This window comes from Panthera uncia (genome assembly GCF_023721935.1).
Source record: "Panthera uncia isolate 11264 chromosome A1 unlocalized genomic scaffold, Puncia_PCG_1.0 HiC_scaffold_17, whole genome shotgun sequence".
Classification (NCBI taxonomy): domain Eukaryota; kingdom Metazoa; phylum Chordata; class Mammalia; order Carnivora; family Felidae; genus Panthera; species Panthera uncia.
The window spans coordinates 57,627,986-57,645,363 of record NW_026057577.1 but is presented as its reverse complement, the minus strand read 5'-3'; the positions used below and the strand labels follow the sequence as shown (position 1 = coordinate 57,645,363).

General features: G+C 35.5%; 1 protein-coding gene across 2 annotated transcripts in view; it reads right to left on the bottom strand.

Moving 5' to 3' along the window:
- Positions 1–17,378, bottom strand: part of SCAMP1 (secretory carrier membrane protein 1) — a 130,371-nt gene that overhangs the window by 52,041 nt on the left and 60,952 nt on the right. For both annotated transcript variants that reach the window (XM_049649707.1, XM_049649709.1), the window contains exon 6: positions 15,895–16,054. In XM_049649707.1, the coding sequence (XP_049505664.1) occupies positions 15,895–16,054 (160 nt within the window). The remainder of the gene's footprint in view (positions 1–15,894; positions 16,055–17,378) is intronic.

Here is a 17,378-nt window from a genome sequence, read left to right as displayed (position 1 = left end):
AAATAAAAGATTTAATTCATTTTTAAGTAACTTTTTTTGTGTGAAAACTATTCCCCCTCACCCCAAATAATGAAAAGATCAGCATTACTTTGTATTTTCGAAAACCTGTTTCCTATGTGGCTTAAATGAAGATAGCTGCATTCTCTGCTTCTGCATTCAAACTACCTCCAATACCACATCATGTAGCTTCTGAAAAACTCCATTGTATACTTGCAAAATAATAACATGATGAAATAATTTTAACACTATCGATGCTCTGAGAGGATGTTGCCCTCCCTCCCTTCTCCCCTCCAGAGATAAGAAGCTTACACTGTTTGAGTCCAGGACTTGCTGGGGGAGAAGTTCTAGTGAAAATACCAGGCCCTCAATTTAAAACCTTAGAGGATTAATCTCTAGGACCAGGGGAAAATCAGAGATAGAAATTACACGTAACTGCAACTCAGCATTCAATCTGCTCAGCCTTTGACTTCTACTCTGTCAAGTAAAATAAAAGGTGGAATTTCTCTGAAACTGAACATCATCAGAAGCCTCCACAATTCTTTATTCACCATGTCCAGATCCAATTAAGTCTCACTTAAATATGCAAATAGGTAGCACCATCTGACTGAAAACCAAGGGAAAAAAAAAATAGACACTACCAATAGACCCCACGAAGTGATCTAGATACTGAAGTGTGCATACAAACACATCAAGAGAATTTCACCAGGAGAAAAACTATTAATTTTATTATTATTTAAAAGATTCAAGTGTACACAGTAAACTTGAAAGAAACTAAGAATACATGAGTTTATACTCCAACAAATTAAATAACACAGAATAAATAAATTCCTAGAAACATACAACCTACCAAATCCGAATCATGAAGAAAGAGAAAATCTGATAAAGAGGTTGAATTAGGAATCAAAAACCTCCCAACAAACAAAAGTCTAGGACCACATGGCTTCACTGGTGAATTCTAACAAACATTTGAAGAAGAATTAATACCAATCCTTCTCAAACTCTTCCCAAAACATGGAACAGAAGGAAATACTTTGAAACTCATTTTATAAGGCCAAGATTACCCTGATACCCAAGTACAGGTACATTACAATAAATACACTATAATACAAGTACACTACAAGAAAATTATAGACTAATATCCCTGATGAACACAGGGGCAAAAATCCTTAATAAAAAACAGCACACTAAATTCAACTATACATTTAAAGGATCATACACCATGATCAAATGAGATTTATTCCAGGGATGCAAAGGATGGTCTGACATCCACATATCAAAGTGATATATCAGAGGAGTTGATGGCAGAACAGCATGGAGACCCTGACCTTGTCTTGTCCCTGAAACACAACTAGATCAGCACCAAACCATCTTGAACACCTAGGAAATGATCTGAGGATAAATGCAACAATCTGCATAACCTGAGCTACAGAACTTGGCAGGGACACGGTGTGGAGAGGTGAACTGGAGGAGAGAAAAGCCGAGGAAGGTAGGGAGCCATTTTTGTGGAGAGAGGATAGAGAGAGAAAGGGGAAGAATAAGACGCATTGGGATCATGCAAGAAAAGCACTCCCGCTGAAAGTAGCTGGAGAGAAAGAAAGAGTGAAAACACTCATAAGGGACTGATCAAAGAAAATGTGGTTCTTGGTCAAAAACATTGACAGGGACAAAGGAGAGGGTTTCAGTGCCATCAGGATCCTATAAACAGTGGAGCACAGCATCTGAAGGTTCAGAGCTCAGTGCCTGGCGGTGCTCTGGTGAAGAAGTAGGGCAAATCCCCAGGAGCAGGTAGTGGTCTGAGAGGTCTGTGTGCCACACAGGAAGAGGTGTTTCCCCTGCTTGGAGTGCATCTGGTAGTGGCCATACACCCTCCCTGCAGACAAATGTCCCATCAGACCCCAGAGAGTATCACATTTGCTGGTATTGGGGCAAAAAAACCTCAGAGTGTGGGGGTGCCTGGGTGGCTCAGTCAGTTGAGCGTCTGACTTCGGCTCAGGTCATGATCTCACAGTTCATGGGTTCGAGCCCCATGTCGGGCTCTGTGCTGACTGCTTGCTCAGAGCCTGGAGCCTGCTTCAGATTCTGTGTCTCCTCTCTCTGCCCCTCCCCTGCTCACGCTTTGTCTCACTCTGTTTCTCAAAAATAAATAAATGTAAAAAAAAAAATTTTTTTTAAAAACCTCAGAGTGTGGCAAAACCCAGTGCCCACTGTGTGGTGTTGCACCATAATCTCTGATCCTCTGCAACTCTCCTCGCCCAATGTAAAATCACAGGAATGGTTCCTGGGGCAAGCTGGCACCCACCCAACTCTCTCTCTCCCCCAGAGAGTTGGTGTGGGTCCAAGCCACAAGAGTCTCTGAAGTGTGGAGTTTTGAAACACAACCTATGTGAGATAAAACTCTGGAGGGAGGTGCCACCTGGCAGGCGCACAGCTTGGACAAGGACAAGGTAGAGAGAGGCAGGGAGAGGACAGAGACCTAAAACAAAAAAAGGGTGCCTGATGAGGGGTCAGTGAGACTAGGGAGCTGGGGGAAGCCATTTCCACCTCTACTGTACACATGCATGTGTACATGCAGACCGATCCACCCAGGTAAGATAAGCAGCACCACCTCATGGAGAAGGGAGCTATTACACCAAGTCCTGCCCAAATGCACCCTCCAAGAATATCCCCCAGAAGACCAGCACAAATCCTGCTTAGTGTATGGGCTACAGAGTGCTTCTAAGTTCTAAGTTCTAGGGGAAACTGGATCTAACTTGATTCAGGTTTCATTCTGTTTGCTGGTTCACTTATTCATTTTCTTTGCTTCTGTTTTTGCTTAAATTGTTTTCTTTTTTCTTTCTTTTCTTTCTCTTTCTTGGATACACAAAAAGCAAATTCTTTTTTAATTTTTTTTTAATTCTGAAAAAAAATTTCATCTATTTTATTAAAATTTTTTTACTCTTTAAACTTTTTCTTTCCTTTCCCTTTTTTCTCATTCTATCAAGCTTCTTTCAACAATCAGACCAAAACAAACCTAAGATCTAGGTTCCTTTAATTTTTAAATTTTTTTTAAATTTTTAAATTTTTATCTTTTTATTTTATTAATTTTTCTTCCTCCAGATTGATGAATTCATCCCAAAAGAAAGAGCAATAAGAAATGACAGCCAAGGATGTAATCAACACAGATATAAGATATTTGAACTAGAATTTAAAACCACAATTATAAGAATACTAGGTGGGGTTGAAAAAGCATGTAAGACACTAGAGAATACCTTTCTGTGGAAATAAAAGAAGTAAAATCTAGTCAGGCTCAAGTTAAAAATGGTATCGCTGAGATACAATCTTGAATGTATGCCATAACAGCAAGGATGGACAACGCAGAGGAGCAAATCAACATAACAGAAGATAAAATTATGGAGAACAATGAAACAGAAAAAAAGAGGGAAACAAAGGCAAAAGATCATGACACAAGACTTGGAGAACTCAGTGACTTATTAAAAAGGAATCTGAATCACAGGAGTCCCAGAAGATGAAGAAAGAGAAAAAGGGCAGAAGGTTTATGTGAGCAAATTATAGCTGCAAACCTTCCTAATGTGGGGAAGGAGGCAGACATCAAAATCTGAGAAACTTAGAGAACTCCCATTAGATTCAACAAAAACTGACCATCACCTAGTCAAATTCACAAAAAACACGGAAAGGAAGAATTATGAAAGCAAGAGAAAAAAAGACCTTAACTACAAGGTAAGTCAGATCAGGTTTGCAGGAGATCTATCCACAGAAACTTGGCAGGCCAGAAAGGAGTGGCAGGATATATTCAACATGCTGAATCACAAAAATATGCAGCCAAGAATTCTTTATCCAGCAAGGCTGTCATTCAAAATAGAAGGAGATAAATAAATAAATAAATAGCTTCCCAGACAAACAAAAACTAAAGGAGTTTGTGACCACTAAACCAGCCCTGCAAAAAATTTTAAGGGGGGACTCTTTGAGTGGAGAAAAGACAAAACAAAACAAAACAGACCAAAAGCAACAAAGACTAGAAAGGAACAGAGAGCATCACCAGAAACACCAACTCTACAGGCAACACAATGCCACTGAATATCTTTCAATTATCACTCTAAATGTAAATTAACTAAATGCCCCAAAAGAGAGAGATGGTACCAGAATGGTACCATTTAAAACAAACAAACAAACAAACAAACAAACCAAGACTCAACTATATGCTGCCTACAAGGGTCTCATTTTAGACCTAAAGACACCTGCAGATTGAAACTAATGGGATGGAGAACCATCTATCATGCTAATGGACATCAAAAGAAAGCTGGAGTAGCCATATTTATATCAGACAAACTAGATTTTGAAATAAAAAGTGTAACAGCAGATAAAAGGCATTATATCACAATTAAGGGGTCTATCTATCAAGAAGATCTAACAACTATAAATATATATGCCCCCAACTAGAAAGCACCCAAATGTATAAAACAATTAATCACAAATATAAAGAAGCTCATCGATAATAATATCATAATAGTAGGGGACTTCAACACCCCACTTACAACAATGGATAGATCATCTAAACAGAAAATCAACAAGGAAACAATGGCTTTGAATGATACACTGGACCAGATGGACTTAACAGATATATTCAAAACATTTCATCCTAAAGCAGAATACACATTCTTCTCTAGTGCACATGGGACATTCTCCAGAATAGATAACATACTGCATCACAAATCAGCCCTCAACAAGTACAAAAAGATCAAGATCATACCATGCATATTTTCAGACCATAATGCTATAAAACTTGAAATCAACCATAAGAAAAAAATTGGAAAGACCATGAATACTTGGAGATTAAAGATCATCCTACTGGGGTGCCTGGGTCAGTCGGTTGGCTAAGCGTCCAATTTCAGCTCTGGTCATGATCTCATGGTTTTTTAGTTTGAGCCCTGCATCAGGCTCTCTGCTGTCAGCACAGAGCCCACATTGGATCTATCTCCCTCTCTCTGTGCCCCTCCCTAGCTCGTGCTTTCTGTCTCAAAGATAAATAAAAACAGTAACAAAAAAAAAAACAACTAAAAAACAACAACAACATCCGACTAAAGAACAAATGGGTTAACCAAGAAATTAAAGAGGAAATTCAAAAGTACATGGAAGCCAATAAAAATGAAAACACAACAGTCCAAAACCTCTGGGATGCATCAAAGGCAGTCATAAGAGGGAAGTATATAGCAATTCAGGCCTTTCTAAAGAATGAAGAAAGGCCTCATATGCACAACCTGACCTTACACCTAAAGAAGCTGGAAAGAGAACAACAAATAAAGCCCAAAACCACCAACGGAAGGGAAATAATAAAGATTAGAAAATAATGATACTGAAATTAAAAAAACAAAACAGATCAACGAAACCAGAAGCCTTGTTCTTTGAAAGAATTAACAAAATTGATAAAGCCCTAGCCAGACTGATCAAAAAGAAAAAGGACAGGACCCAAATACATAAAATAACAAATGAAAGAGGAGGGATCACAACCAACACTACAGAAATACAAACAATACTAAAAGAATATTGTGAACAATTATATGCCAACAAATTGGGCATCTGGGAAAAAATGGACAAATTCCTAGAAACATACAAACTACCAAAAACTAAAACAGGAAGAAATAGAAAATCTGAACAGACCCATAACCGGTAAAGAAATTGAATCAGTAATCAAATATCTCCCAACAAACAAGAATCCAGCTTCTTCTTTAGAAGCTATTCCAAGAAAACAAAAATGGAAGGAAAACTTCCAAACTCATCCTATGAGGTCAGCATTACCTTGATTCCAAAACCAAAGACTCCAACAAAAAGGAGAACTACAGACCAATTTCCCTGATGAACATGGATGCAAAAATTTTCAACAAGATACTAGCAAACCAGATCCAACAATACATTAAAAGAATTATTCACCACCATCAAGTGGGATTTAGTCCTGGGATGAAGGGTTGGTTCAATATCTGCAAATCAAAGTGATACATAACATTAATAAAAGAAAGGATAAGAACCACATGATCCTTTCTATAGATGCAGAAAAGCAAATGACCAAATACAGCAACCTTTCTTCACAAAAACCCTCAAGAAAGTAGGGATATAAGAAATATACCTCAAGATCATAAAGGCCATATATAAAAGACCCACAGCTAATATCATCCTCAATGGGGAAAAATGGACAGCTTTCCCCCTAAGGTCAGAAACCTGACAGGGATGTCCACTCTTACCACTGTTATTCAACATAGTACCGGAAGTCTTAGCCACAGAAATCAGACAACAAAAAGAAATAAAGGGCATCCAAATCAGGAAGGAGGAAGTCAAACTTTCACTCCTCACAGATGACCTGATAAAAAAGACTCCACCAAAAAACTGTTAGAACTGATACATGAATTCAGCAAAGTCACAGGATATAAAATCAATGTATAGAAATGAGGTGCATTTCTATACACCAATAATCAAACAGAAAGAGAAATCAAGGAATTGATCCCATTTATAATTGCACTGAAAACCTTTTAAAATACCTAGGAATAAACCTAACAAAGACGTAAAAGATGTATACACTGAAAATGATAGAAAGCTTATGAAAGAAATTGAAGAAGACAAAAAGAAATGCTCATGGATCGGAAGAACAAATATTGCTAAAATGTCGATACTACACAAAGCAACCTACCTATTCAATGCAATCCTGATCAATATAACACCAGCATTCTTCACAGAGCTAAAATAAACAATTCTAAAATTTGTATGGAACCATAAAAGACCATGAATTGCCAAAGTAATGTTGAGAAAGAAAACCAAAACTGGACACATCACAATTCCAGACTTCAAGCTGTATTACAAAGCTGTACTCATCAAGACAGCATGGTACTGGCACAAACACAGACACACAGATCAATGGAACAGAAGAGAGAACCCAGAAATGGACCCACAAACGTATGGCCAACTAATTTTTGACAAAGCAAGAAAGAATATCCAATGGAAAAATGACAGTCTCTTCAGCAAATGGTATGGGGAAAACTGAACAGCAACATGCAGAAGAATGAACCTGGACCACTTTCTTATACCACACAGAAAAATAAACTCAAAATGGATGAAAGGACTAAATGTAAGACAGGAAGCCATAAATATCCTAGACGAGAAACAAGTCAACAACCTTTTTGACCTCAGCCACAGCAACTTCTTACTTGACATGTCCCCAGAGGCAAGAGAAATAAAAGCAAAAATGAACTATTGAGACCTCACCAAGATAAAAAGCTTCTGTACAGTGAAGGAAACAATCAAAACTGAAAAGAAACCGACGGAATGGGAGAATATATTTGCAAATGACATGTCAGATAAAAGGTTAGTATCCAAAATCTATAAAGAACTTATCAAACTCAACACCCAAAAAACAAATAATCCAGTAAAGAAATGGGCAAAAGACAGGAATAGACACTTTTCCAAAGAAGAGATCCAGATGGCTAATTGACACATGAAAAGATGCTCATCATTACTCATCATCAGGGAAATACAAGTCAAAACCACAGTAAGATACTACCTCACACCTGTCAGAATGGCTAGAATGAACAACTCAGGAAACAAAAGATATTGGTGAAGATGCAGAGAAAGAGCAACCCTTTTGCACTGCCGGTGGGAATGCAAACTGGTGCAGCCACTGTGGAAAACAGTATGGAGGTTCCTCAAAAAGTGAAAAATAGAACTACTCTCTGACCCAATGACTACACTACTAGGTACTTATCTAAAAGATATGAAAATACTGATTCAAAGGGGCACATGCACCCCGATGTTTAGAGCAGGACTATCAACAGTAGCCAAAGTATGGCAAGAACCCAAATGTCCATCGACTGACGAATGCATTAAGATGTGGTGTGTATGTGTGTGTGTGTATATATATATATTTGCAACAATGTGGAAGGAACTAGAGTGTATTACGCTAAGCGAAATAAGTCAGATAAAGACAAATATCATATGATTTCATTCATACGTGGAATTTAAGAAAAAAACAGATAAACATAGGGAAGGGAAGCAAAAATAATATAAAAACAGAGAGAGAGACAAACCATAAAGACTCTTAGAACAAACTGAAGGTTGCTAGACAGGTGTTGGGTGGGGGGATGAACTAAATGGGTGATAAGCACTAAGGAGGGCACTTGTTGGGATGAGCACTGGGTGTTATATGTAAGTAATGAATCACTAAATTCTATTCCTGAAAAAAAAAAGGAAAATAAAATAAAAATTGAAAAAAAAAATATTAAAAACAACAACAAAAACAAAGTGATATACCATGTTAACAAAATGAAAGATTAAAATCGTATGATCATCTTAACTGGTACAGAAAAAGTATTTCACAAAATTCAACATACATGTATGATTAAAAATTCTCAACAAAGTGGATGTAAAGTGAACATGCCTCAATATAATAAAGGTCACATATAACAAGCCCACAGCTAACATCATATTCAGTAGGGAAAAGCTGAAAGCCTTTCCTCTAAAATTAACAAGACAGGGATGCCTACCCTTGCTACTTTTCTTCAACACAGTATTAGAAGTTCTAGTCAAAGAAGTTAAGCAAGAGAAAGAAATCAGAGGCACCCAAAATGGAAGAAATAAATCTATCACCATTTGCAGATTACATCATTTGATATATAGAACACCCTACAGACTCAACTGAAAAACTGTTCAAATAAATTCAGTCAAGTTATAGGATATAAAATCAGTATATAAAAATCTGTGTTTCCATACACTAATAACAAACTATCAGAAAGAGAAATTAAGAAAAATCAGAGAAATTAAGAAAATCTTATTTAAAATTGCATCAAAAAGGTAAGATACCTAGGAATAAATTTAACCTAGAAAGTGAAAGACCCTCACACTGAAAACTTTAAGAGATTGATTAAAGAAACTGACACCACCACAAATAAATGGAAAGATACACCATGCTTGTACACTGGAAAAATTAATAACGTCAAAATGTCCACACTCTTCAAAGCAATCAACAGATTCCACAAAATCCCCATCAATATTGTGGCATTTTTCACAAAAATAGAACAATCCTAAAATTTGTACTGAACCATAAAAGACTATGAATCACCACAGCAATCTTGAGAAAGAAGGACCAAGCTGCATCACAATTCCTAATTACAAAGCTATACTAATCCAGAGTACAGCAGTGACCTACAAACACAGAGATTAATGGAACAAAATAGCCCAGAAACAAACCCAAATACATATATGTATTAACGTAAGTTAACGTACCACACAAAGGAGCCAAATACAAACAATGGCGTATAACAGGGTTCAATAAATGGTGTCGGAAAAACTGGACAGCCACATGCAAAAGAATAAAATGAGACCACTATTTTACACCATACACAAAAATGAACTGAAAACTGATTTAAGACTTAAATGAATCACTTGAAACCATAAAACTCATAGAAGAAAACATAGGTGGCAAGCCCCTTGACACCATTCCTGGTGATGCTTTTTTGGATTTTACACTAAAAGCAAAAATAACAAAAGAAAAATTCAACAAGTGGAACTACATCAAATACAAAGCTTCTGCATAGTGAAGGAAACCTAATGGATGGGAGAAAATATTTGGAAATAATTTATATCGTAAAATATTAATATCCAAAATATAAAAAGAACTGATACAATTCAATAGCAAAAGAAAAATCCAATTAAGAAAAATGAGCATAAGATCTGAATAGACATTTTTCCACAGAAGACACACAGATAGTTAACAGGTAGATGAGAAGGTGCTCAACATCACTAATCATCAGAGAAATGCAAATCAAAGCCAAAATCATTTACCACCTCTAACCTGTTAAAAAGGCTATTATCAAAAAGATAAGAAATAAGTGTTGACAAGGATATACAGCTGTGCACTGCTGGTGGGAATGTATACTGATGCAACCACCATGGAAAACAACATGGAGATTCCTCAACAAATTAAAAATAGAACTACTGTACAATCTAGCAAATCCATTTCGAGGCAGTTATCAAAAGATAACACAGTCATTATCTCAAAGAAACACATGTAATCCTATGTTCATCGCAGCACTATTCACAACAGCCAAGGAATGGAAACCACCTAAATGTCCATCGATGGAAGAATGGTTTATATACAATGGAACAGTACTCAGCCTTAGAAGGAAATCCTGTCATTTATGACTGTATGCATTATGGAGAACATTATGCTAAGTGAAATAAGCCAGACAGAGAATGATAAATAATGAACGATATCACACGTGGAATCAGAAAAAAAAAAAGTTGAACTCATAGAAACACAGTACAATGGGGCGCCTGGGTGGCGCAGTCAGTTAAGCGTCCGACTTCAGCCAGGTCACGATCTCGCGGTCCGTGAGTTCGGGCCCCGCGTCGGGCTCTGGGCTGATGGCTCGGAGCCTGGAGCCTGTTTCCGATTCTGTGTCTCCCTCTCTCTCTGCCCCTCCCCCGTTCATGCTCTGTCTCTCTCTATCCCAAAAATAAATTAAAAACGTTGAAAAAAAAAATTAAAAAAAAAAAAAAAAAAGAAACACAGTACAATGGTGGTTGCCAGGGGATGAGGGAAATGGGCAGATGTTGATTAAAAGGTACAAACTTTCAGCTATAAAATCAGTAAGATCTGAGGATCTAATGTAGAATATAATGACTGTAGTTGATAATACTATACTGTATAATTGAAATTTGCTGGGAGAGTAGATCTTAGGAGTTCTCATCAAAAAGAAAGGGGCGGGCAGGGGCGCCTGGGTGGCTCAGTCAGTTAAGTGTCCGACTTCAGGTCAGGTCATGATGTCACGATTTGTGAGTTTGAGCCCCGTGTCAGGCTCTGTGCTGACAGCTCAGAGCATGGAGCCAGCTTCGGATTCTGTGTCTCCCTCGCTCTCTACTCATTCCCCACTCATGCTCTCTCTCCCTCTCTCTCAAAAATAGACGTTTGGGAAAAAAAAAAAAAAAAAAGGTAAATATGTGAGGTGATGGACATGTTCATCCAATTGTGGGAATTGTCTCACAACATATATGACTATCACAACATCACACTGTACATTTTAAATGTATTATAATTTTGTCAATTATACCTCAATAAAGTGGAAATGAACATGTTTTGAATTACACAAAAAAAAAAAGATCTGAGGGAATTCATTGCCAGTAGACTTATATATAAACAAATGAACCACAGAGAAAAAATATAAATTAAAAAAAATAGAACTTATTGGGGTGCCTGAGTGGCTCAGTTGGTTAAGCATCCAATTCTTGATTTCAGCTCAGATCATGATCTCATGTTTGTGAGATTGAGCCCCTTGTGGGGCTTCATGATGGTCACTGAGCCTGCTTAAGATTCTCTCTATCCCTCTCCCTAAGACTCTCCCTTGCTCACACCCATGTGCTCTTTCTTCCCTCCCCCCCCCAAAAAGAATTTATTAATCTAAAAGGCAAATAAAGAAAAAGGTATGTAACAAATATGTTTTATATAGTAAGTAATACATAAAAATAGATGGCAGATATAAATCAGTCATAAAACAAAAAACTCCTAATTAAAAGACTAGATTGTCATACTTTCTACACACATCTTAGTGTCAATTATTATTTCCTTTAGCTCAGACTAGGGCACCAGAGGACAATGAACTAAAAGCAGTGAAAGATGATTTATAACAAATAACAGTTTTACAGATCAAAAGTAAATCATAAAGTCAAAACACAAAAGCAAAACATTAATTCCAGCCACCATTTGTTGACAACCTATAAATCTAATATTTTGCAAGTATTACTTCTAATCATCTTATCAACTCTGCAAATATCATCCCGTGTTTACATTCCATAAACTGAGGTACTAAGATTTTACTGCATTTTCCTCGGAGCTCACAACTTTTAACTGGAGACGCCAGGATCCTCACCCTTCTCAGTCTGTTTCCAGTAATTTTTTCAACAAAACACTGCCTCATTAATAATGATCTAATATTTTAAAGTATTTACATAATGCTTAGTCATTTGTGGAAGCCTAAAATTAAAAACAAAGTTACAATCTTTTTAAAATATGTAAATGATAATTCTAGATTTAATTCTGATAGCTAATAAACTTAACTTTTAAAAGCAAATATACTTGAGACTTCTCTGTACTGTCCTTCAGATTCAGGCAGAAGGATAACCTTATGGAAGGACTAAGTCCTATAAGCATTATCAGTAAAACTAGCTTCTTGGTGGAAAACTAAGATAAGTCATACAGAATAATATTTTATACAGTTTGAAAACCATCTTTTTCATGAACATTCTAATCCAATGGTGCCAATAAAAGCAGGGTTGTTGGTTTTTTTCCCCCAGTTTCAGACAAAAATATTTATTAAAAACTTAAATCCTCGAAAAGGTAATCCAAGAAGACTAACTTGAAATTACTTGATCTTATATACTGAGATCTATCATAAGGTATGCCACCAGTATTAAATTCCTTTAGAATTCAAGTATTTGGGGGGGGGGGAGGTATTGAATATCATCCAATTTTTATATATAAATTTTGCTAGCCAAAGTTTCAGAAAAGCCTACTTTTAAATCATTTATATTATACATTTCTAGGGGCAAGTAGCATGTCTTCTTTATTATCTTCAGCTTAGTATATGGCCAATGTTCAAGGGATGATTTATTTAACTTTAGGATATTTCATGACTGTAAAGCAGTTGGAAAATGTTATGTATTTTAATATAAATAGCTCTCTGAAAGAACCCAGTGAATTCAATAATGAGCCTGAAAATGAAATATTGAAACAGAAGCTCAGATGACACTGGAAAACCAACTTCTCAAGCATAATAACCAATTAAATGATGACTCTTGCTAAGTAGAGTCTACCTTTATCACATTTTAAAATTATATGTAATTATCAGTATAATTTATTATATGTGATTACTGGATATAATCACTTAAATGTAGATTTAAATTTTCCATTGGGCTTTAAGAGTATTATCAAATACTTTAATTCAACCTAAAGGCATTTTATAATTCAGTTAAAACAATTATATTTTTCTTCTCAGAGTTACTATACTCAGCCATTGTATTAAACAAATTACAACAAATTCTTGATAACAAACTTAATTGTTAACATTTATAAAGAAATTTCTTGAGATACTGAATTATTTACTTTTACTCTGTGAGTCAACAGGGAAGCAAAAGAGATAAACCACAAATGGCAATTAAAAATCCAACTCCAACTGAGTAAGGGACAACATTTCTCTTGCATTCTAGATATAAAGACTTCCTGATATGTCCTCTAGTTATTTTTAGCACTCCACCACAAAGCTAACAGTTACTCTCAATACTTAGAGTTACCATCGTCTACATGAAAAAAATCAGTTCACTGCACAACTTAAAAATAAATCTGGTCACATTCTCAAACCTAATGCCCCCTAACTTGTATGTCTGTAATGACTGGTTTATTCTAAAATCAGTCCCTGACATATTTTTCATACTGCTATTCTTTTCTTCACTTCTAGAGAAACCTAAAGGAATAAAATTCAGTAGATATTTAAATAATTTTATGGCAGAAGAGGCAAAAATATCATTAGCCAGTGAAGAGTAAAACTTGAAAACTTTTAAAAAGCACATTAGCTTCACTTTAGAGTCTGATTAATGAAAACTAAAAGCTTTCAATAACATCTTCTTTTGAAAAACATGTGAGCTTGGCCTAAAAAATATTAGTTACCCATTTTCTATAGACCTACATAATATGCTCAGATGCTTGTTTTCATTTCTTAATCAGTCTTGAAACAAAATATGAAACACTTGCATATTGACTCTGCCCTTTCTCAAAGGCAATAATCCCTGTCAAAACTGATCTCAAAGCATTTATGTGAAAAGTAAAGTCTATTTAAAGCCATATATTTAATATCAGTAATCATATCTAATGTATCTGGGTTTGAGATTTTCACATTTAAAGGAAAGATCTGTCAGAAACTGCAGGAAAGACTTTGGCTCAGAAACACTTGGCAATCTGGATGAAAGAAATGCCAAAGTTACATACTGAGAAGGTATCCTAATGATTCAAAATACTTTAATTTCAACTTTCCCTATTAAGTATTATTCCTCTCAGTTCTGCTCTGAACATAAAACCTAGATAATTTACATATGTGGAATAAACTCTAAAGGACTGAGATGCAGCTAAGAACTTAACCTACAGATTAGTAATGACAGAAGTAAAAATGTTCCACAAACCATTTTTACTTCAACTAGCAAAGAAAGCAAAGAAAAGGAACCAAATGACTTCAAGTAATAAAAGGCAGAAAGCTAACTTCTAGTAGTTTGCTTTGGCTACATTAATCATAGAAGGTTTAAAATCCAAAGTCATTAGTCTCACATCACTTTTAAAGTCTCAAAGACAATTCCATTCCTACCCACCAGCATCATTACAAATACCTTAGTAATGTGATGGAAGTAGGCTGGCAGAAGCCAAAGCCAGATGTCAGAAAATTAAAAAACCTTGTGAGCCAGGCTTAGGTAACAAGGAAGAGAGCAACAGTAACTCTCTTCCTATATCATGGAAAGAGTAAACAGTTTCTTTTTTTTTTCCCTCCCCAACCGACATCCAGAGGGGTCACCTCTCCCCATTTAACCAAGCTCCCATATTCCAACTTATCCAAAGATTCTTTCCTCCTTTTTCTCCTTCCATCTATTTTCTTCCTTTCATACCATTTTTAACCATTTTAGTTTTCTGTTAAATAATCCCCTTTCTCTCCAAATTCGCTCATCTTCTCCCTTTTCCTTCTGGGTTGTTTTTTCACCCCCATCTGTTTACATATCTGTGTTTCTAATTCCATGCAGAAGGAATACACACTCCGGTTAATCAAAGAAAGTCTATGTTAAAATGGAAAACAAAAAACAAAAAACAACTGAATGTGGCCCCCCAATTTCTCCAGTATAACATCTGCACAATACCATACATATTTCCTAATAACTGCACAATACATACATATTTCCTAATAATGCCAACCCTCATTCTTGAGTGCTGAAAAAGGTTCATTACTTACAAACAAGTTTACTCAAAAATAAGTTGATAAATGATTGAGTATATGGACTCATACAGAACGTTTATCTAAATTAGCACTTCCCAGTGTTTATTTCTTAAAGCAATAGTTCAACAAGGTGTTCCACAAAAAATAATAATAATAATGGTTTCATAGTCAAATCACAAACCACACTAGGCTCTTAAAAGAATCTAAGAAATCCAAAATGAATAAATTTTATTTTCCAGTTTTTCCAAACTTAAGCTAATGAGTCCCTTTTTCAGCAACACCTATGAACACCTCATAGAACAAGCATTTTGGAAACGTTAATCCTAACCATTAATTAAAATATATCATGCAAAATATTATACTTAATCTTATAATCTTAATTGTTTTCAAATGTGGCTGCCTTTTGAAAAGCTGAAATGAATTTACACAGAAAAAATAATTACCTTGTTAGGTAAAATTTCACTTACTTGGTGAAAGTGACTTACTTTAAATATCCCATGTATACTGACCTTACACAGGTTCATTTAAGAATCAGACTGTAAATCACCCCTTGTGGTTTTAACCACAAGAGCAAAATCTTCCTTAAAGTCACATGTATCAAATGGAATAGAATACTCTACAAATGTTGAGATATAAGACTACTCTTATTTATCCTGCATTTATTTTTATGATTGATCTTTTTCTCAAGTGGGAGAAATGAATGGTATTTTGTGATTTACAAAACCTAATGACTACAGAGGCATGTTATATATGGACTTATCTGAATGTATGTTATACAATAAAAATTTTAATGAAAACGTGTCAATTTGCCTTCTCAAAATATGTAAGGTTAATTACAAACTATTTACTTCACAAGTTTTAAAGAGTATATTTTAAAATACACACATTTTACCTGAAAGCTCCGTAAAGTGGTCTGTACCAACAGACAAATGAACAAGGAGTAAAAAGCAAGAACCACAGGATACTCAATCCAAAATCAACCCCTCTTGTAGGATCAACACAAAACCAAGCCAAGCATCCGAAGATATTTAGAAACAGTGTTACAGCGTGGACTGTGGAATCAAAAAACAAAATAGAAAAATGTTTACATTCCATTTATTAATTAATTCAACAAAAATTGTAAATGAAAAAATTCTTCCAAGAGCAAATTGTATTCTACCCCATGTTTCCATTTAGTATTTTTCAAAACATTGCTGTTTCTTACACTTTTGATTTGCAAACAGTATACACAGGATAAAAAGTCCTAAAAATTCTTTTGTCCCTCTCCTAATGGGCCATTACAAGAGAAGCAGTGCCTTATGGGATTCTTTCTTGAGAAGGAACCATGTGCTGTGTCTGCTGATTCAAGGCCTTGTCAGGAAAAGAACCAGGTCTTGGGAGGAAAAAGATCCTACTACACTAAGAATTACATTTTTACACAGTGCGGCTGCAGACTCCTCCCAGAGTAGACAAAAGAATGAAAACTTGACAAGTGCCCTGTGCAATCTCGTTATAAAATTTTCAAGCAATAAAATTCATTAGAATCACTGAATTGAAAACACTAATACAGTAGTAATATCAGGGACTATATAGTCGATTTCTAAGGATTATTCATCTTCATAGAATTATCCATTTTTCCAAGTGCTGGGGTAAAAATGATGTTTTGGTAGAGGATTTAAAAAAATTTTTAAAGGTATACCATAATGCATTTCAGCTGCTGTGGCAGACCTTTCTTTTACTCAACACAGTTAATGGAAAACTCTTCATATATGTTGTTAAAAATTACATTTCCTGACAGACCTAAACTAAAGAGTGTGAGTATCATGTAACTATGCTTTGATCCTAAAGAACTACATTTACCCGTTATAATTAGTAACTTTTTAAAAGGATTGAAAAAATTTATTCACAGGCTGCATTAAAGGAAATAATTTTTTTTCAAAAGTTAAAATAATGTTCAGTGTAAACTACCAATACAACAAAAATATGCCAACACACTACTACTTGGATTAAAAATAAATGAGGGGTGGCTGAATAGCTCAGTTAAGCATCTCTTGATCGTGGCTCAGGTCATGATCTCACAGTTTGTGAGCTGGAGCCCTGTGCCTCACTCTCTCTGCACACTGAACCCTGTGGAACCTTCTTGGGATTCTCCCTCTCTCCTTCTCTCTCTGCCCCTCCTCCACTCGAGTTCTGAATCTCTCAAAATAAACAAACACTAAAAAATAAATAAATAAGCTAGTAAATCTAAATATGAAAATCTCAACTTACAATAAAAACTTTAAAATCTTTTAAATGTTTTTTTTTAAACTTATATTAATAAAACAAGATAAAAACACACATCCTGGTATGCCTCTGAATTTGCCTTAACTAGATAAATACACAAACTCTACAGTAAGA